Consider the following 21,898-nt stretch of genomic DNA (forward strand, 5'->3'; position numbering starts at 1 on the left):
TTGATGCTCTTAAATATCAGACAATTTGTACCCGTATATATATATCGTACTTTAATAAAGTTTTAGCTGAATTTTTCCGTTTCCATTCTAACACCCATAAATTTCCCGCCCCCCGCATATTTATCTTAATTAAATTTTCTGTTTATTTTGCCCCCAATAAAATTTTATACCTCTGTGTTGTTGTTTTTCGATGTTGTGCGTACAGTTTACCACTGAAAATAGTCGACACAATTCAGGAGAGACTTAAACGATTATGTTAAATGTTGTGATATATCTACTCTTATTTACGTACCTCTTCAAGCGACTTGCCGCAGAAATTTAAATAGCAATTTTGTATTGTTGTGCCACGTAAACATTTGTTGTGCATTGTTTTCGTGTTGCTCTTTTCCGTAGTATAAAAATACATCAAATTGAAAAAAAGATACTACAACAAATAAACCAATTAATTAACAATATGCAACAACATTGACAAAGTAAATATTTTACTACAATAAAAACCCACGCCCAATCAGAAGAACCCAAACAACAACAGAGATTATAAAACTTTATTTATTCTTACTTTTCTCTTTCTTTTTTCTGCTCTTCTCTTTTTTTGCAAAAACTTTGAAAAACATCCAAAAATACGAAAACCAAACTCAAAAATCTGTACACGAATTTAGCTATCAGCGTGAGAAGCATCGAAATGAAGGCGTTCAACTAAAAAGGAGTTCACAATGGAAGCTTGGAAAATATATACGATCCTAAGTACCAAATAATTCGACGATTGTATAAATGCAAGAGGAGATCTCCCGGCAAACGTCCATTCAAATTAGATATAAAATCTGTGCTTTAAAGGCATCAAAGTTTGTTAATGTCAACCGTTTCATTAGGCCGTGATAAGTAATTGTAATAAGCCGTGCCTCAATTAGACAGAGCTTTAAGCCCACCAGTTCAAAACGAAACGAAGTGCTGAACTACAGATCAAATTAAAAATAATATAATAGGAACTTAATTTAATTACCAATACTCCGTTACATTCCAAGAATAATACAATAAAAAGCACGGTACTCAAAGTTACTAAAGCAAAACAAGCAAAGCAGACTAAGTCTAGTCATACAACCAAAAAGTAAGCATTAAATATTAACATCAAGTCTAGCACTAAGATATATTTCTTAAAAGCTTTAATTCGAGTAAAAATTTTAAGAGTTCAGTGAGATTTACGGCCATGTCTTTTGGCCATTTCTAAAAATCCAGAGCCAAGAGTTATAAAACGGAGGCAGACCATATAATTATACAAGCGTATGCAGGACGAACTCCGTCTAGCGCTCATAAACTTTAAATTCCGCTTTATCGTGAGTTGCCCCTTATTATACCCACATATCTTGTGCATATATAGATGAAATAAAAAACAAATCTGTACAGACATAAACGACAGCCACAAAGAGGACATTCTCCGGCTGACATTTTCCTTTTTCCGTCGACTTTCCTTTATTTTTCCCTCTTTCTTTAAGCATTTCACGTGAACTGCGGACACTTTTATGCGTTTGAAATGAAAATGCCATGTGCCATTAACATTATCCCTGACGCGTCACTACTTAAAATAAAAATTTCTATATTTTTTACACATTTATTTATATCAAAAGGAGCAGCGATGGAGAGCACCTTTTGGTCGTCGGTCGTTGGTCGTCGGTGGCCTTTTATAGCCAATTTCTGGTTACCCACAGTGTGCAGCCAGTTTCATGTCAAGCTGAAGCTGAAGCTGAAGCTGAAGCTGCAGCCGCAGCAAAACCAGCGCAAAATGATAATCCCGGGGTCATAAAAAATTTTTACTTTATATTGACTTTTAGTGTGATAGTCAAGCCAGCGGAAAAAAGCGGAGACAAGGTGCACATGAAATGTTAATGGCTTGTCAAGATTGCCTTTCCAAGTGGCTGGGGATGCTGTTGGTAAGAAAGAAGTCCAAATTTATCACCGACTGCAAAATGAAATGCAAATGTTTTGTGTCCCAAGAAGGCACGAATCACGCTTAAAATACGGCTGATACTGAAGTTTTTAATAGTTCAAAGGGTTATTCAATTACCCAAAGAAAACCCTATTCAATCTTAAAGTAACTCTTTTTTTTTGTAAGTAATATTTTCTTTTAAAAGCAACCCCAAATGGCTTTGCTTTCTTCGCTACTCAGCAAGTCAGACAAAAGTTTATCCCTTTCAATATTAATTAACACTTCAATACCACAGCAACGAAGACAAAGTTTCCGCCTTCTTCCTATTTCCGGTCTCGGTCTGCCTTTGACTTTTGGCCCTTTTGGCCAGAACGAAAACTTTTGTGCCTAAAAATGTGACTATGGAAATGTCTGGCACTGCAGCCGCACGCAAATTCACGCTGACACTAATTAACAATTAGGCGCATTTTAGCGACTCCTTCTTAGCCGCTTTCCAATTCCCAGAAACTCAGAAGAAGAAGCTCAGAAACTGAAATGTCAGCTGGCTTAACTTTTGAACTACTTACAAGGCTAATAACTAATTTACTTCTAACTTTGGCCTGGCTCTCGCTTCTCAGCCAGTTTGTCCCCAGCCTATAGTCGAGTTTTACGCTTATTACGGAAGAATTTCAAACTGACAAATAAACTCGAAAGCACAAAAGTCGACGGAAGGAGGCCCAAAGGATTCGCGACACAATGGCAACACAAAGACGGGAAATCTGGGGAGTTGTTGTGGAAGCTGAGTTATCTCTAGCCATATTTAAACGTCAAAAGACTGAGGGGGGACTTTTGACAATTGCCACACAATTGTCGGGCGACGACACCAACTGTTTGCTAAGGGACTCATAAAGGGAGCATTTAGCTTATTTGCCATATAAATACTGACACCTCCACGGGCTTTTTTCGGGGGGGGGGATGACTTTCAGACTGTCTGGGTGCCATAAAAATGGGATGTTGTCGACTATCCAGTAGCGCCTGCAGGCACACTTGGCCAACAATTCAGGGTAATATTGATGGGGCAGCATAACATTTGCCACAGCTGATGCCCCAGATTGGGCTTTAGCATATGGCAGAAGAATTGATTGCACGCGGAGTAATTTACATTTTAATCAAAGGTTTGGAGTAGGATGAATTTCCCACTCCCTTGAACTTCACCCCTTCTTATTTCCAAAGTAGAGATTCCGGAATATTTTTACATTAGCCTCGTTACATGTCAAATGAGTGTCACTAATTACATATTAATTAGTTTCCTTTTACCAGTCACTCAGTCCCACACTCCCCAAACGAAGCACATCATCAATCACAACGAGTAGAAGAGGGCTCTAATAAAATCTGGAAAAATGCAAATGAAAAACTACTTACTCTAGGCTTTAATCAATGTATATACGTATATATACATTTCTAATTAAATTTTCATTACAATCTGCTAAGAAAATCGGGCATATCAACATAAAGAGCCAGTTGCACAGCATTAAGTATACGATTTGGTGCTCATTTACCCATTTCCTGCCTAAGTAATTAGAATTTCAATAATTTATAGCAAAATAAACGTGGTCAGACAAGAGATACAAGCACATAAATACAGGATACTGGCTATGATTTCGGGGGTTGATTCGGGGGTTTCGTTTTCAATCAGTTTTTGCCAAGCAAATATTATTCCAAGACGGCACCCACAAAGTTTTGTAATTATAACGGAGAGCTTGAAAATCCCCTCAAAATAATTAATAACTTAAACATATTTACATAGCAGTTTGAGCTATCTGCCATAATCAGATTAAAACATTTTGCAGATATGAATTGGTCGCATTACGGCAGGATCTTCATTTGTAGCTTAGTTAGTTCACAGAATGCTGGCTAAGCTGTGAAAATTAATGGAGTATTTATTTGTTTGTTTCATGATTTATTAGCTGCAACAGGATAGCAGAGCCCTCACAAGATTGAACGTAATCCCTGAAGCAAAGTCAGCTTTTGAGTAGAGAAATTCCATCATAATACGCACACCTGATTCATCTGAGATCTATCTACTCCTCTTCCTCCGAAGTATTTAGATATTCAAATGGGTCCTCATACTAGCCGGGAAGAAGAACTAATCCTCAGACGCTCATTAGCAGCCATTAAACGTCAATTTACATGTCAATTGGCAACAGTGCCCAGCCAGCCAGCCAGTCAAAGGAAGTACAGTGAAAAAACGGCAAGAAGAACGGTCTGCGGAGGGAGTTCAGGGACACATGAGCTTTGAGCTTTGACTTTCGCTTTGTCAGCGACTTTGTGTTTAGTTTTTTCCCCTCTTTTTTTTATTTATCCTCTGGCGCCGCTGTCTCCACAATTTTTTGTATTATTCATAGACGCGACTGGCTTTTTCACCTTTGGCCAGGACTTAAAATACAATTACTCTCCCCCGGGAGGGGGTAAAAAGCGTTGAAGATGCAGCTGGATGTTGGCTGTTGGATGCTGTATCCAGGGGATCCAGGATGGGAAGATAAGCAAAAACATAACGTGCAACAATTAGTGGCCTGTCCTCGTCGTCTGCCGGCGCAGCACATGTATAGCACAAAAGTTGCCATGTGGTTAGCTAATTTAATTTGGCTTTCTTCTTGCCGCACTGCCCCCTTTCACTTTGGCTGTTGGCATCAAAGACAACGACACGTTAATGACTTCTTTTGCCCGGGCAGGCATAAAAATAAAATCTAAAAACTGCCACACACACACATGGCGGGCAAAGGAATCACAGGAGGAGCAAAGGACCAAAGGACCAAGGACCCAGACCAGGAGCCACTTAACTTGTCTATATGAGCCTAATGGCCTTTAATATTATTTTCACTGCTCTTTCCTTTAGCTCAGAGACCGAAAAAAGAAAGTAAAAACCAAAAAAAAAAAAAAAAAAAAGTATAGAAGTGGAGAACAAGCAAAAGGGAATCACTGAAAGCCCTGTGTGCATTTTATCCCTGCCGGTCTGTGTCGTTGTGCCCCAGGTAATTGTAGAAAATTGCTGCAACGCCAGGCTAAACATTGTGCAAATCCTTTTGTCCTGCCTGCCACCCACTGACCTTTTTTTGCCCCTTTTTTTTCGGCTCGGCCGCAACTGTTAACAGCCAGTTGAACTATGCCATTTCATATGTACAACAGCAGGCGCCGCAAAGTATGCTGCACTATTTTTACCATGTCCTGCCCTCCGTTTCAACGTGCTTTACATTTTTATTAAGCCAACCCTTCCACTTTTGCCCCATTCCTGTTGTTGTTTAGCATGCCAGGGGCGTTGTTTGGCTTATTGCACGTGCTTGGGGGGGCAAGGAGAGTGGCCAGAACCTGGAACCAGGAACCCGAATGCCATTAGGCTTAACCCGGACACAAGACAATTGCCTGCAGGCCATGTGTGCATGGGGCCAACGTGTCGTATTAGTTATTTTCTACTTCGATTGCTTTTGCCACTTTAACGCGACAGCAGCACCAGCTGGGGCGGACTGGCTTGGCTTGGCTGTGCTGTGCTGTCTGTGGCAAGTGTTTTGCCAATTATGTGACGCTCAATTTTCGATATGATACGAGTGAGAGTGCGAGTGCGGAGTGTCCTTGGATCCTTGCAGCCAGCTTATATGCTTTTGGAAAGCGAAAAATGTGGAATAGAAATGGAAAATGTGAAATTGAGAGGCGGTAGTCGTGACAGCTGCCGTTTGTGCGACCTTATCCATTTGCCAGTAGATATATTGATTAGATTTTAGAGAATCTCCTGCTGATCACCACCATCTATCGCTCACCCACCAGCCCAACCACTAACCTAAACCTAGACTCTAAGTACTTTTAAGCCATATATTTCCTCATGCTCGCCCGTAATTTTACCAATTCTTTTTTCAAGTAGTGGCATAGAGTGTTCAATTACCTTTCAATGTCTATCCTTAACTCAGTAGCTCTGTGCGTGGCCAGCTTGTATGTCTGTGTGTGCGAGATGGTTTGCGTGTGTGTTCTATATACATATAAATATCATACTTATATATTACGTATCTTATGAATAGCTAATTTCAATTCTCGTAAATTGTAAGTTAAACAAAAAACAAATTGTACGACAATTTTAACTAAATATCACCCATTTTATCTTCTTTTCTTTCCTTTTTATGTAACACTTGTTCGTGCTCTATATCAAATATATATGATTGAAACGAAAAAAAAAAAATAAATACATCAAAATTGGCAAAATTGGAAAACTGACAATTCTTCTCTTATTATTTTCTAAAACTGATTTCACTTTTTTTGTGGTCTTATTCGTATTATTTTGATTTCATTCGGTTTTTTTCCTTATCGAAATTTCTACCTTCTTGATGCAACAATTTCAACAAACCAAAATTCGTTCCGCTTATAAAATCAAAATTTGTACTCCCTCTTCCCACCCAAAAAAAAAAAAAAAAAAAAAACAAAAACGAAACCTAACCACATTAATAAATGTTGTAATTGTATTTGCTCTATTGGTGCCCAAACTATCCACCCAAACACCAACGAATTTCTTCTTAACTAAATGTTGTTGCTTTTACTTTCCTTTGGGTATTTTGCGCCTGTTGAAATTTTGAACAAATTTACCAAACAAAAAAACAATTACGTAAATGTGCCTGCTGCGTTCGTTACTCGTTACAAAAAAAAATGTTGCGTAATGTGTAACCCTGTTGCATTTACATCTCTCTTTATACGACACACTTACACATTATGATCGAGAATATATATATATTTTGATTTTCGGTATTCATTTTTCGAATTTCAATATTATTTAATGCGAATTTTCTCTGGCTATGGCTTCTTGATTGAAAATTTATCATTTTCACACACCAAAAAACAAAAAACCAAACACGATCGAACACTGCCACACGAAACAAAACAACAAAACACATTGCCACTTGTCCATTTTGCCGTCTCTTTTGGTGCAACAATCAAAATCGTAAATCAATCGTAATCAATCAAATTCAATCGGATCGATCGAATCACATGACATGACATGAAACATGAACAAACCCGAAACCAAAACAGAGCATTTAGATCGCAAGCTGTTCGTTGGCATGCTCAGCAAACAACAGACCGAAGACGATGTTAGACAAATCTTCCATCCGTTCGGCACTATAGAGGAGTGCACCATTCTTCGCGGCCCGGACGGTGCCAGCAAAGGTGAGTACAGCCCATCTTTTTTACAAATAAATATAGTACTTACTACCTATCTACAGCCTATATCCATTTGAATCTCCCCACCTAAGATACTGTTCATATTAAGTATACGTAACGTGTTCGGCTCGTTATCTGTTGTATTTTCCAGTTTTTATGATTACACTTAAGATTCTGTTGATCGTTACGTTTTTTGGCATTAGCTTGGTTGTCCGTAGACGTGCTAAGAGTATATTAGATTAAAAACCCGGCTGTATCTTTGTCGTATAGCTTGTGCAAAACCCTAGCTGGGAAGTTATTAAGGGGAATATTAGGTATACGCAATGTTTCCCCTGTAATGCTGTTTATAAAGTGAATATTGTACAGCTTCTGCCATCCCTAGTTGCAAATTCTCTGTGGGTTGGCAACTGATAAACTGGCTTCCAGTCAACCGATAATGTCCCAGCCAAAAAATGGGGGCAGCTGTGCAACGAGCCAAATAATCATCACAAACATAACCATAACAATTACACAGAGTTTGCAGTTTGGGGGCCTTGAGGTGGTGGCATAAAATAAAAATCGGGTAAACAGTTCAATTAAAGTTGTTTGCTTTTGGCAGTGCTGCTCGTTTCACACGCCGGCCATTTGCATTTGTATGCGGCATTTGCAAGTAAAAATACGCACACACACACACACTGGCAAAATGGTAAAAATATAAAAAAAATACAGAAAAAATAAAAGTGAGATAGAGGCAGTGGGAAGTTTCGTTTGTTTTAATATGCAAGTAACTTTTTTAACAATAACATTTCATTTTATTATGTCAAAAGTTTTGGTTTTACAAATACAGGCACACACACAACACACAAATACACTGGCAAACAGTCGGTCTGTGAGTGTAATTGTGTCTTTGTTGTATATTTTTATTTTGCTTACATTTGCAACATTTTTGACTGCCGCCTTTTGTCGTCCTTTCAACTGCGTGTGTGTGCGTGTGTATTTCCATGTTAATGTTTGTTATTGTTGTTCTTTTGTTGGCGTTTATTGTTGCCATTTTGATATGCATGAAAAGGCAGAGGCGGTCGGCCTTAGCGGTCGGAAGGGGGCGTGGCCCATTGGCCATGTGACACTTTGCATAGGAAACCAAATGTTCAGGGGTTTATTTATTATTTCTGTTTGTTTTTGTGTACTCTTCTGTGTTTTTCTTTTTTATTTGTTTAGGGGTGGTTTTTTTTAGAAGGGGGGAAAGCTGCACTTAGGCTTTAAAAGCCTGGAGTGGGGTCCTGAGATTCACGACAGCCATCAATTTCCAATCAAATTGATGCCTGAAATTTCCGCACAAATTTGAATAGCTGAAATATTTCACGCATATATTTATTTGCCAGCCCATGCAGGAATGTCAAACGAATCGTAGACGAAGCAGCGACATAATTTGATACAAATTTTCATTTTTCTTTTTTTTTATTTCCTGTTTTTTGACTTCCTGTCGAACAGGAAAACTTGTTGTCGATGTCTTCGCCATTCAACTTCGACAGTGGCTGCGTGCAAAGCCGCGAAAACTGTCAGTCGATGTGGTTAAATTTTAGGTGGGGGAGGGGGCTGGAAAATTGCGGCTGCGATGCCAACATATCATTCTTCATTAAAATGCGCTTCAAAGTCAGCTCAACTGGCGCTCCCTTTTTTTCGGAGTCGCAGTTGGTGTTGGGAAAGTGACAGGCGCTAGCCTGTGTAAGTGCCAAAATCCATCAACGTCAATGCCCTCCGTCTCCGCACTTTTCCGCTCCGAATTATATTCAAAGAAAATCGACTTTACTGGGGGTAAGGCGGGGTAAACGTGGGGGGGGGGGGGGGTAGGGGTAATGAGGAATGAACATTGACTGACTGGGCGAACTGCAAATGTATGCAAATGATGATGCATGTGGCAGCGAAATGCGGTGACGCCGAATCCGAGGGCGAACAATAATAACCCAGCCCCCATCCACATCCACATCCACATCCTTGGAACACCGATGTCTGTGCGCCTGACAGGCTGCGGGAATAAGCGCAACCATCCTGTTAAATTATGCAAATTCGATTTCAGTGAGTGAATGAAATGAAACGAGGTAAAGGAAAGGTTTTTCTGGCCGGGGACTTGGGCTGACTTTGAAACTTTTGCCCAGCACAAAACACAAAGCATGTGGCGCAGCACTGAGAAAAAATCCAAGGAAGCACAACAAAATATTAAATAATATTCCATCTTAGAAGGCTAGGAGATCAATAACAATCATTTGTTTTAACTAAACTACTTAGGGGTCCAGTAAAAATTTTTAGCAACCTAAGCACATATGTATTAAAATTCCTTGTTAAGTCCTATACCTCTTTTTCTCTACTCTGCCTTTACTTTTTTAAATAAGTTTAGCAAGTTAGTCGAAAGTTTAGCAAGTTTCATGGGGTCATTAGGCACTTTTTTCAATGACAATTTATTTATTTATTTATTATGAACATTGTATTAATTTTGCATCCCAGCCACAGAACAATAACAACACTAAGCGGTTTTTCAAAAAGAGCATAGAAAATATATTTACGACGTACTATAAATCACAGTGAGCTAAATTTGCAATTTAATTTATACAATTGACCATTTTCAAACAGTTAGTATAATTAATTTTATTTATAATTATTATTTATTGCCTTAGGTAAATATTTAACCACACAAAATACAATTTGTACAATTCTCCATAGCTTAATTTCAATTTGTTGGTTGATAGGGAATGCAGTTCTGAAGTTATTATGTGTTTAGAAACTTTTCTTGTGTGTGTAGTTTTTTAACAAAATATGTGACCCATTTCTCTGTGTGTAACCATGTGGCGGAGGCGAAAAATTTTACATCACGACAATGGCAGGACCACAGCCAGAGGCCAGGAGGTAGAAGCCAGGAGCTAGGAGCCAGGAGCTGGAAGCCAGGAGTCTGAAGCGGCTGGCGGCTCATTTGATTAGAATATTCATGCATGCACTTCATTGTCATCAAGGCTGGCAGGCAGCAAAGTTGTCATCTCGTCCTAGGTCTTGTCATCTGTGCAATCAACACAATTGTGTGTCGCCCACTGTCCCGTTCCCCCCGAATGAACCCTATGTCCCACTGTACCGCCCTCCGTTCGCCGGCAATCAAAGCTCCCATGTGCTTGTATATATGAGCAGCAACGGGTGGTGTCGTCTAGCATTTTGCATAAGTAGCCGCACGAGTGTGGAGGATGCCAGAAGGACTCCAGGAGGACACCAGAATGCTCCTGTTGCTGACATAAGTTGACATTGAATGGGCGCCCCTTTTGGGCTTAGAGCGCTTTCCGGCCTAATCACCGCCACTGTGGGCTGTCATTAAGTAATTGGAGTGGGAGCCACGCTCTGGAACTCAATTAATTTAAAGAATACACACTCTATTTACCCAGATTTCGCCATCGAAGACCTTGAGTCAATCGACCCACTCAATTGACGGCATTGTCAAGTTGTGCTGCCAAAAACATAAATTGAATTAAAGCGTCGCTTAGACTCGAAATTAATTCGAAATGTCTCGCTTTGTCAAATTAACTTTTAATTGCCGCAAAAGCCAACAAAGAGCAGAATCGTCGACGTCTTGCAGCTGACACACAAAAACAAATTCCAATTAATACATGGCACACGCACACACACACACACGCATAAATTTCTGTGCGGCTGACACACGCATACAAGCACAACAATAGCGCGCCGTAAAGTAGACTTCAAATGTTTGGCCTGCATTGTCATCTATCATATCAAAAGCGGCGCAAACCCCATAAATGCCAATAATTAATGTGACATTTTCGGCGTAATTGAGGCAAGTATGCCGCATGCAGCATGCAGCATGCAGCAGAAGCAGCAGAAGCAGCAGCATCGGTAGCCTGTCACAACCGCACAACCAATGAGCAAATGAGTGTATCTGAATCCCAGTGTGCATGCGTGTATTTCAAAGCATTCCCCAAAACTGCCTGGCATGCCAAGTGGCAAACTGCTTCCATTTTACCCCCCCAAAACCAGCCACGCTTGGCTGGCTAATTGAATTTCAGCACATAGCTCTGGCAAATGCTAGGAAAAAATAAAAAAAAAGTGGGAAAAAAAAAAAACCGAATGTGCAACAAAATTGTGTCGCAGCAAACTCAGGTGCGTGCTCTCCCAGCTCAGTTTAAAGAGCAAATTTATTGCCTGCAAAAAAGTTAAGTAGCCTTCACATAATTGCTCAGAGCAAAAGTTTTAATGCCCCATCCCCTGGCTCACGGGGCTTTTGGCTCAAACTTTGCAATGACAGTTTAAGTTGTTTTTCAGGCTGTTGCTGCTTTGGCTGTGCTCCACTTGTTGTTTGGCCAACAAATTTTTACAGCCAGGGGATCGCGGGAGAGGGGAATGGGCTGCTTCCGCCGGTTGTCAACTCTCACTTGCCCACATTCACATACCCCATTCACATCCACATACTATATATCAACGTGGCAGCTCTGGCATCATCATTTCATTTCAATTTCAATTTATATGAGCAAAGTTTTATGAAGTGCATGTCAGGCTGGCTGTCGCTTTGCTCTACTCCTGTTTCAACCGTCTACCCATCCACCCATCCACTGGCACACTGCATTTATTAAATTTCATTTCATTTCAGCTCTATACTCATGTTTATTTTACAGCACACTAAAAAGTTCTAACAAGTGCTGATTGAGTGCGCTGCAAAAACTGTCAAACAGAACCGAACAAAAGCCCCGAACCGCGGGCTCTGTTGTAAAACTCAAATTGAATTTAACGCTTATGACATGCGAGAGCTTTGCTTTATTTGATTCTTTATAATAATGACTGAAAAGTGTGATGAGATTTTGGCTATTCGTCAGCTCAAAGGCTGCTGATTGGATTGGAAATAAAGCGCACCCTTTGGGGGTTGTGATAAAATAGCCAACAGATAACTATCCCCAATATTCCCAGCCCTGACAAATCGTAAATCTAATTTGTCCAAACTTTCCTTAATTAGAGCTTCACATCACCCAGTGGAACCATAAAACACTGCACTTAATGCCCCTTAATTAAAACAAAACTTCAAGTGCCCGCCGGAGTCTATAACTATTTATTGCGTGCCAAGAAGCGGCATTTATCCAAGCATAAGAAAAAATCGGAGTAATAATAATAATGTAAGTTGTGGCATAAGCTCATAAGTGCCATTTAAGCCGCAGTCATCCTTGTTGCTGTTGTGCCGCCGGCAAGCCAAAAGTCCTGGACTGCAAAATGGCACACAGGCTAAGGAATTAAAATACATATCAAAAATGGTGTGTTGGCAGGGAGTAAGAAACAAACGCGAACTTTTGCGTCTATAGACCAAAAACCGAAACCAGAAAACCCAACAAAACTTTGCCGTCGCCGTAGTTGTATAGTCGCCATGGCCACAAGTCTTTTGTGAGTCCTGATCCTGATCCTTTTCCTGAGCCTCTCCGGACCCCAAAAACGTGTATGTGTGCGATGCAGCTTAAATTTAATTGCACTATAGCCAAAGTTTCATATGCAAGTTGAGGGGGGGGCCTTCGGGCAGGCAGGCGAGTCCAATAAATTTTTATCACATATATGGTACAAGTAGAAAAGGCGTTCCGCTCCTTGCCCTGCTTAATGCTAATTAACATGCAACACGCCCGAAACTATGCAGTGAATTCTGAAACACAGCAACACACATACACAGGCGAAGGTCAGAGCAATTAAACGTGGCCAAGGAAAGGACGAAGGAGCAAGGAGCTGGCTGACGAGCAGGAAGTGGCTGAAATTTGATGCCGTCAAGCCGGGCCAACGAGTCATAAAAGAACCACAAAGTGCCAGCAACTTATGCCACTCGCCACCAGCTTAGAAGGAATAGAAAAGAGGGAATACGGCCAAGCATATTCATACCCTGACCATATCACTGGGAGCCTTTATCCCTTAGATACCTATCGTTTTCATTGGGAATAAAGAAATATAATAGCTTTGATAGAACGAAAAAGTTTCATTCTTTGTCTGAATATCAACAAATACTTTTAAAACCATTTTCCACAAAAACTTTACCATAGATGCAGAAATATAAGCCTAATCAAAAGTTTTTAGCCTGCAAATAGTTATTTGAATACATTTTTTTAAGTTTGTAAATCTATCCTCACTCATATTTGGCATCAATATTTAAAATTTTAAAAACATTTTATGGCCGACTTGTGTACATATTAAATCTTAGCAAGCTATTTGAATTATTTCCCATTTTCTGTTTTTGCTTGTAGACTTCTATGTTGAGCCTTTTTTTGCTGCTATATGCTCCTCCCATTTTAAACACCCTTTTTTTATAGTATTAAAAGTGATATTCTCGTAGAGGTATCATATAGGAATTTCCCGTTTAATATTCAACCCCATGTGATACCCTGTTCCCATGTAGTAGCAGCTATATTGCTGCCGCCCGCAATTTCGTTTCATTATGTGGCCATGTTGGTGGCAAGTGTGCTTTATTAACACATTTCGTGGCCCGCCCGCACTCAAACACCCTACACACCCATATACGTAGGAACATAACTTTTTTAATACCCATCGCCATTGCCATTGCCATCGCCATCGGCATCGCCAGCTGCCTGGCAGGACCAACAGGGCCAACAGGACGGGCTGGCTTTAGTTGTAATAGTTTAATAAAGTAGTAAAAGCTGCGGAAATTAGATTTGACCGCAACACACGGGCACAGGAGACCGTCGGAGCCCAGACGAAACTTTGCCGCAGCCCAGGAGGGCAAAAAATGTTGTACAAGCCGCACGGAGAAGCCGCTTCCTTGGGGTTCCTGGATTCTTGTCAATAAAAATGTCAAAAAAGTTTCGGCTAAGCATTAAGCACAAAGTTTTTGGCCAAGTGGAGGGGCAGGAAGTCGGTGAAAAGGGTTGCCCGGCGATGGCTGATGAGGATGTATCCAGGGCTGGATAAGGATGTGGATGTGCTTATTAAAGGCAAGCGGATTCCCAGAGGCCGCAGGACCCTCTGCAGCAAATTTAATTAACTCAGTTGAGCGCGCCTTCCCCTATCAATAAAAGATTAGTCCTATCAGCCATGAAATATGCCACTTTAGATATTTGTTATAGTTCCCAAGGATTATTGAAAAATTAATTCAATAAGGGGCAGAACTCAGTGTTGTTTCCCTTAGCTTTCTCTAGATAGTTATTGATAGAGAATAGCTTAGCTAACTTAGGCTTTAATATTTTTAATAAGCCCCATAACGAAGACAGCAGTCGGGAACTTATTAAATTTCAGACAAGGAGCTGCTGCTGCTGCTGTTGCTGTTGCCACCACCTGTCAGTTGCACATATTTTGTTATTATCAGGAGGTTATAAGGAGAGGCGCCCAACCGTATGCCACATACATATTCTGCAGCTCATTTTCTAGCTCATTGCCGGGGCCAAGACATGAGCTAAATTAATTTATTCCGCTTTTGTTGTTAGACAATATCCTTTTCAGCCTCCTGGCTCCTTGGATCCTTGGTCCTTGGCTCCTTGCTCCCCGTAACAGGATACATGGCAAAGGCAGCTCGAGCCGAGCCGCGAAGGCATTTAATGAAAATGGATACGTCTAAGACCCAGCCCCCCTGCCAGCTTTTTCAAAGCTCCGAAGGCACAAAATAAAATAATATAAAACTGAAACTGGGTTTTCTGAGCCTGTTTTGGCTTGTGGGTTGCTAAGCCGCGTCAAGTGTCGACAGCATGCCTAGGGATAGGGTCTTAAGTTCTGGTTTTTCGTGGTATGGGTAGCCCAAAAAACATGGTAACAATTCAGCAAATGAGCCGAGAGAGATTTTAAAATTTGCCCCCCTTTAGAGTTTCCTAAGTTGAATTTATCCCCTGCTCGATTCTTGCAACCCCACTTATCGAGTTCTCCTTCTTCTTCTCTGTTTTAGGTAAGTGCCCCAGGCTTCATCCTTACAGCAGAACACGTGATCCACGTGGCGGTAAGCAGATGAAAATCAATATATAGTATTTACCTCCAACCCATTCAGAGAATATTTCTAAGATTTCCCCATTTCAAATTGGCCATTTACCACAGCATATGTTATTCACCGCAGTAGCAGCTCTGTTGAAATGCAAATGAGCCCTGTGATGGACTCTGTATCGTTGTTAACCACAAAAAGTGTCGACTACCAGTAAATTGACAGGAAACAATGCATAATAATGAGTACAAACTGCAGTGATACACATATGTGACAGGCTTTTGTAGATTTTTGAATAATATAATTATTACCCCGTTTCCTCGGTTAACCACTTTGGAAGTTAACTTTGAAATCACACTTGCAAGTCTCATGTAAAGTGGCATAACCAGTAGAATCACAGTAAGAAAGAAAGTTAGCTATACCAATAAAACAATTAGAGACGATTACTCATTGTCATGTTAAGGTTTACTTTGCTATATGTAAGAGAAAGTTAACCTTAGGTTAGGGTTTTCGAAAAGACAAAACCACTTTCTCCACGTGATGTTGCTTAAATCTTAGATGTCAGTTTCCTTTTGTCAGCCGACAAATTTAGGTAGAACATTGCCATTAGTGCTTAGTAATTTTTTAGAAAAATCTACTTTTGAAAAAAAAGCAACTAAACTTAATTAGAAGATTTAACTTGACATTGAGAAATCGGAATTAAATGAATAAATATACATATAAATACTTCAAATTCATTTGAGATCTTATCAGCCAGAGTTAAGATTACAAGCTTTCCTTGGTGCTGTAAAACAAAATCATAGCCGTATTTGCCACTATTTTTTTCCAGTGGAAGCCCAAGGCGTTTTTGCTTCGCCTCATCTCTTATTTTTCCCCTAGCCTTTTGCCACCGTTGGTCGGCACTCAATCAAAAATCACATTTCCGTGTCGGCTGTTTGGCGCAAAAAGCAAATAGCACATACACCCGCACAGATGAAGCAAATGTAATTAAAATTCGATATACTTGTTTTCACAAAACGGCCTGCAGAGAGATCGCCTGGGAAGTGGGGAAAGTGGGGAAAGGAGTTAGGCCTCGGTTTGACCATGTTTTCTATGGCCTGGGGGTGTGGCTGAAAATGGGTAAAATGGGGGGCTGGAGAGTTGCATACATCATCATCATCATCGTCATCGTTGCTGGCAACAGCATTTGGCAAAAATTTTAGCTTCAATTTAAATTTTTGGTCAGATTTGCACGTACTCAGCTTCGCTTCGTGTGTTTTTGTAATTACATATACACACACGCACACAACCACACAATTCATGCAAATTGATGTTGCTTTTAGCACACACACACTTGAAGAATATTGTACTTACAATTGGGATGGTAAATAATAATACATTTTAAAGGAACATTTTTTAAATAAGTAAAACAAAAGAATTAGGCGATAATCTTATTTCGTAGAATTTTGTTTAAAAGAGATAGAGCTTGAGTATTTATTTAAAAAGGACTTACAATTATGTGATTAAGATATTGTTCTTGAGAAACAATAGCCAAGCTTTTAACATAATGCATGCACACACTTGAAAAATATTACACTTAAAATTAGAAAAGCAAATAGTAATAATTTAATAAATAATAATTGAAAATTGCTCTTATAATCACATCTTAAAAATTATTATTATTGGGGTACATATAATTTGTTTTGAAGTCCAAGCTTTAAATATAATGCTTTAAAAAATATATTTATATGAAATTTTCAAAGTTTAGTTAATATTATTTTCTGAGTGCACAAAGCCTGGAAAAAGTAGAAGCAGCATTGGAAATTTTCGGCTGCTGCCTGCGCTACTTTACAACACTGCCCCACAACAATGAAGATTTATAATGCCCTTCTGGCCTCTAGCTCAACTCCCGTTGTCATGGCAATGCTCGGGGCCCAAAGTACTGTATGCCATAATAGCCATATATTAGGGTTCAGCGGCGATTTGGCCGAGGCCGACCACAATCGAAGGGAAAAGTGGTAAGCTGGAAAAATGGCAAAACAAGGCAGTTGCGAGGTGAGTGTGGCATTTATAGCTGGTAATTGGAATCAGCTCCCAAAACCAACCTCACGTATATCAGGCGGATGTATTGCCACAGCACAGAATATTATTCAAAGCATGGTTTTAAGCTGCTGCCGGCATTGTATAAGTTATGCCAATCACATAACAAAATATATGTTTTTGCCCGACTCAAATTAAATAAGAGCCGTACTGCCACCACCACGGCCAACAACAGCCACTGCAAATCGCACACTCGAGCGCAGAGCGTAACAAAATTCAATATCGCTTTTAATTGCATGTTGCCGGGGCAACAGCAACATCAACAGCAACAACAGCAACAGCAGCAACAAGCGACAGACATTGTAAGCCCCTTGCAAACTGAACCGTCGAACGGATGAAGGGCGATGGGCTGGGGATGCTGGCCACTTATATAAGCCTGAATGCCTGGAACGAACCTGTAATTTAGCAAAATGTTATGTAAACTTTAAATCGAGTTATGCATTTTAATTGGTTGTTGTACAATTTTGCAAGCGGCACGTTTTGTTTGCCACATCACAGAGCACGAAGCTGAGCTGCCATTATGCATATATGTATATACACACAGATACGGAATATGAATATATAGATGGGGCCATGCCATGCCTCACAACAATTGAAAATGCAATGCTTCACAGATTTTTGCGTAATGCAATTGAAAATCTTGTTCAATTTGCAATATTATTTTAGAGAATTTATGCTTTCTCTCCTTGGCTTTCAGAAGTTTTTCATGCCGCAAGCTTAAGATCTGTAGTGCATTTTTTATCGAGGAATTATTGTTTTCTGGTTTATGGCCTTAAGGAGCAAAAAGAAAATTGCCATTTCTCCTGAAAGGCACTTCTGGTTACAAAAATTTCCGGTTAATTAAATAAATTTCGAAGTGAGGAGACAGAGTGAGAGAGTGCAGTAAGTGCATCTATCCCGGCGGCAGCTTAATGTTAATCTACCCTATGGCTTAATTGCTGCCACTGCCACTGCCACTGCCACAAATTGCGACCAAAAGGTCTCAGTCTCAGTGGCAGTGGCAGTCAAAGTCCCAGGACTCCACTTCCTTCGTCTGGGAAGCTAACTCATTTTAATGATGCTGCTACCTGAATAAGGACCCCAGTGCAGTTGGCCCGGCTCACGGTGTCTTCGGTCTTCCGCCGGTTTGGTCGAGGCAACTTCGAGGCAATTATGGCCAACTTGGCTGTGCTTACATGTGGCCAAATTGTTGTGGCCGTCTACGTCTGCGTCTACGTCTCGGTGGCATTAAAAATGAATAATGTGCGCGACTTGGGCGCACAATTTATGCACTCACTGTCCAGATGGTTACCCAGCTAGCTGGCCCAAAGGCCCTTTTCAATCATGTCCAAATCCTTGCAATCAAATTCCCCGGGACTGGCAATACAATTAGCTTCTCCTTCTGCCGCCCGTTGAGAAGGAAAACAAAAATACATTTTTTGCATGCTTTCGGACGGGGCAGTTTATTAGGCTTAACTTAGCCACCTGTCCAGGTCCTGTTCCTGCTCCTGGATCGTCCTGCCTACGCTTTGATGTCCTGGCTAAGCCAGGTGAAATTGATTTTCCACGCTGCCCCTGTGTTTCTTTCTTTATTTTTATATTTTCTCCCCCTCGTTTCTGAAGCCAGCAAAGTCAGCAATAAAGTTCAAATGAAGCGAGTTGCCATTAAGTTATGCGGCTTTAGTACTGACTGCCTTCATTTCTCGAATTTGTTTCGTCCTTCGGCTAAATAAGTGGACGCATAAATCGCCAAAGGATAGCGAATGAAATGCTGCGGAATAAATGCTGAAAACAATAAAGGTAGTAGTAATAGTTGGCCATCCTGCCAGAGAGATTAAAGTTCATTTCAGGCTCCTTTCCTTCTTTTTTTTCCCCTTTTTCCCGGGTGCGGAAAAACCTCGGCGCCCCAAACTGTGCTGCGGTTTTAGTTGCATTTGACTTTGCGGTTTGACGTTGTTGCGTTTGGCTTGTTGTTTTGTATGTTTTTATGTGTGTGTTTTTTTTTGTTGCCCCTTCTGCAGCACACGCAACAGCTTTTTGTTCACACTTTCGCCTGGCAAAACAATTTTCCTCCCAAATCTGGTTGGGAAAAAGTGGGCTGGCGTCGCCTGCCCCGCATGCATTGCGGTTTCTGTTGCATAATTATTATGTTGCGGTTGCTGTGCCTCCACCAGCAGAAACCCCCTCCCCCCAGATCCTTGCAACTCCTGAGTCCTTGCCACCAGTTTCGTGTTGCTGTTGCAGCAGAAGCATTTACCTTGTTTGTGGTTCGCTGAGCGCTGGCAACAGTTTTTCAGGACCTGAAATTACTTTGGTCAGGAGCGGTAGTGGGGCGAGGGCTTTAAATCTTTGACGGTGCAGTTTATTTAGGCGGTTAAAAGGTACTTTTTCCTCTGATTTTCCCCTCTTTAACCAGTTTTAAACTGGAATTTGCGGGCAATCGTCAATGATTTGAAGCCCAAAAGTAATTGAATTGGTAGCAGAGACAATGGCTTTTTAGCTTTATACCCTAACTATGTCGAATTCCTATGATGTTGGATACCCCGCCCTTTTGACATGGGTCTGTGCGGAATGCCAAGGATATTCGCCAAAGGATGGGGTAAATAGTAAATAACAACAAACAGCAGAAGGGCAAAACTGACAAGACAGGAAGTTCCAGAAGCAACATTTTTCGGCTGCGCCCAACAAATGTTACACAGAACTGGAGCTGGAGGATAAAAAGGGTTCGGGGATGGGTGATGGTGACTATTTGGCTTGTCCTTCGCAGGACGACTGCTTCTTCTTGGTCGTCTGTTGGTGTCATTTGTTAAAGAGGCTTGTCAACATGCCTTATAACAAGCTGGCTCGGACTTCAGGCCCAGAGAGCCACTGTAAAGTGGTCGGGTAGCGAAGAAACTTTTGGCCCGTAAGTCGGAGCAGAAAGCAATAATATTTCAGCTTTTGTTATAGGTTTTTGGCTCTCGCCTTTTGGGATCGTAGAGGCGATGCTGTTGCTGTGTTTGTGGTGCCGGTTTGTTTGTTGTTCGCATTTTGTAGCATACTTTTGTGCACTATTTGCACAGCACTTGTACAAAACTAGGGAGACGAAAGCTTTGGCGTTGGCTTTTCAATTTGCCAGAGACATTTGTATGTACACAAAATATTATTTTCTTAATTGGTGTTTATTGTGTGTCAAATGCACACATACACATGCGATGACAGAGCGAGAGGGAGCATACTTTCCGGCCAACTCTCAAAGGGCCCATAAAAATGTCAGCAATTCCAAACCATATCTGTATCCACTCTTATCTATTAAACGTAAGCCAGAAAATTTTTGCCTTGTTGAAATGTAATTTTCATTTGACCCTTTGCTTGCTTTGGAATCCCCAAAACAGTCCACAAAAGACAAAAAGATCTTGTCCATTGGCAAATTGCTTATGAAATTGCAATTTGAGCTGACTCTGGGCACTGATTTTTATTTAATTTTGCCTGCAGGATGTCCAGTCCTTTAAAAAATGTATCACATTACACGTACGGATAGCTACTATTCTGCATATCAGATCCAAATCCAGAGCCTAACCTAGCATATGAAGTGAGAGTCCGGTCTCGAGTTTTATTTACTGAAGTTGCAAATCCTCAAAATGCCTCAGGCCTGGTGGGCCGAAACTTTTGTTGTTTATCAACTGGCAAAAGGTAGTCGAAAGTTTCACTCTAAACCTCAGAGCCCCCCTTCGAGTGGCCTTTTTTCGGTTCAAAATCAAGAATAATGGTCCCATCGGGCATTCCAACTACGTGTCGGCCGAGTGTGTGTCCTGGCATCCACTCCAAAAAGTCTATATGATTTGTATGCAAAGTGCTGGGGCCTCTCGCCTGGTTGCAGAGTTCAATTTCAGCCGTTCTGGGGGGACTCCAATGTTTGTGTTTTGCAGCTCGTAGTTGGCCATATTGATAAGTTCTGCCAGCGACAGATTTGATTAGACATGCTGGTCAAAGTTTTGGCAAAACCCACACACACACACACACCCATCTAGTTTTCAAAACGACATTAGCTACCTGCCCCGGACATCATATGTTGCATTCGGATGAGTTTATTTGATTTCTTCTGCCATCTCTATATATCTACATCTCCCGAGATGCATTCAACTGCGAGTGTCATGCCGCAAATGCAATTTGCTTTGCTATGGGGAGATGGACATATAGCCATAGCCATTCCTATTCCATATATGGCCGAACTCTACCTGCCTCTCTGCACATGCATCAAACAAATTCGATAGCCTTGCCATCGCATAATAAGCGTAAACGTTGGCTAACAAGATTCATGCTACGCTTTTGCGCCCAAGAGGCAAACATGCAATGGCCATCAGAGGACCAGGGACCAGAAACCAGGGACCTCCACCTCATTGCCATCCTGGTAGCCTGGCATCCTGGCATCCCCGCATCCTGCCGCCCCCCATCCTTCTATCCTGCCAACAAATGACTATGACGCGACCGGTGGCCAGCGAATGTCGCGCGCTTAATGCAACTTTGTTGCTCCTCCTGCCGTCCAGCTGCCTTGGCAGTCCTCTCATCCTGGTCGGCAGCGATTGAAAAATCCCACTAGGGCGTTTTTAATTGGATTTTAAAATACTTGTCCCATGCAGCAGTGCCACTGGAAGCGGCAGGCAACATCAGGCATCACCGGCAGATGGGAGGGGAGATCCTGGCTGGCATTGCCTGGCCTGGCCAGAACATGAGCCTGCCCCTCCAGGCGGCGACCGACAAGGCCAACATATCGACCAAAACCCCATTTGAGGCAAGGGGATGGGGGCCTCAACACGCTCGTTATCCTTGTTTCCTGCTGTAGCTGCTGTCCC

At 41.2% G+C, this 21,898-nt stretch overlaps 1 protein-coding gene across 43 annotated transcripts in view; it reads left to right on the plus strand.

Moving 5' to 3' along the window:
• The window catches only part of LOC119553043 (CUGBP Elav-like family member 4), a 279,958-nt gene that overhangs the window by 208,547 nt on the left and 49,513 nt on the right, over positions 1–21,898 (plus strand). For 16 of the 43 annotated variants that reach the window (XM_037863108.1, XM_037863109.1, XM_037863115.1 and 13 more), the window contains one exon: positions 6,968–7,102. The exons of 16 other annotated variants lie outside the window; for them this stretch is intronic. In XM_037863108.1, coding sequence (XP_037719036.1) covers positions 6,968–7,102 — 135 coding nt within the window. Of the gene's footprint in view, positions 1–712; positions 1,106–6,967; positions 7,103–14,978; positions 15,030–21,898 lie in introns of those variants that run through there. 11 more of the 43 variants (XM_037863117.1, XM_037863121.1, XM_037863134.1 and 8 more) reach the window with 3 other exon arrangements.

Source organism: Drosophila subpulchrella, chromosome 3L, assembly GCF_014743375.2.
Source record: "Drosophila subpulchrella strain 33 F10 #4 breed RU33 chromosome 3L, RU_Dsub_v1.1 Primary Assembly, whole genome shotgun sequence".
In the NCBI taxonomy this organism is placed as follows: domain Eukaryota; kingdom Metazoa; phylum Arthropoda; class Insecta; order Diptera; family Drosophilidae; genus Drosophila; species Drosophila subpulchrella.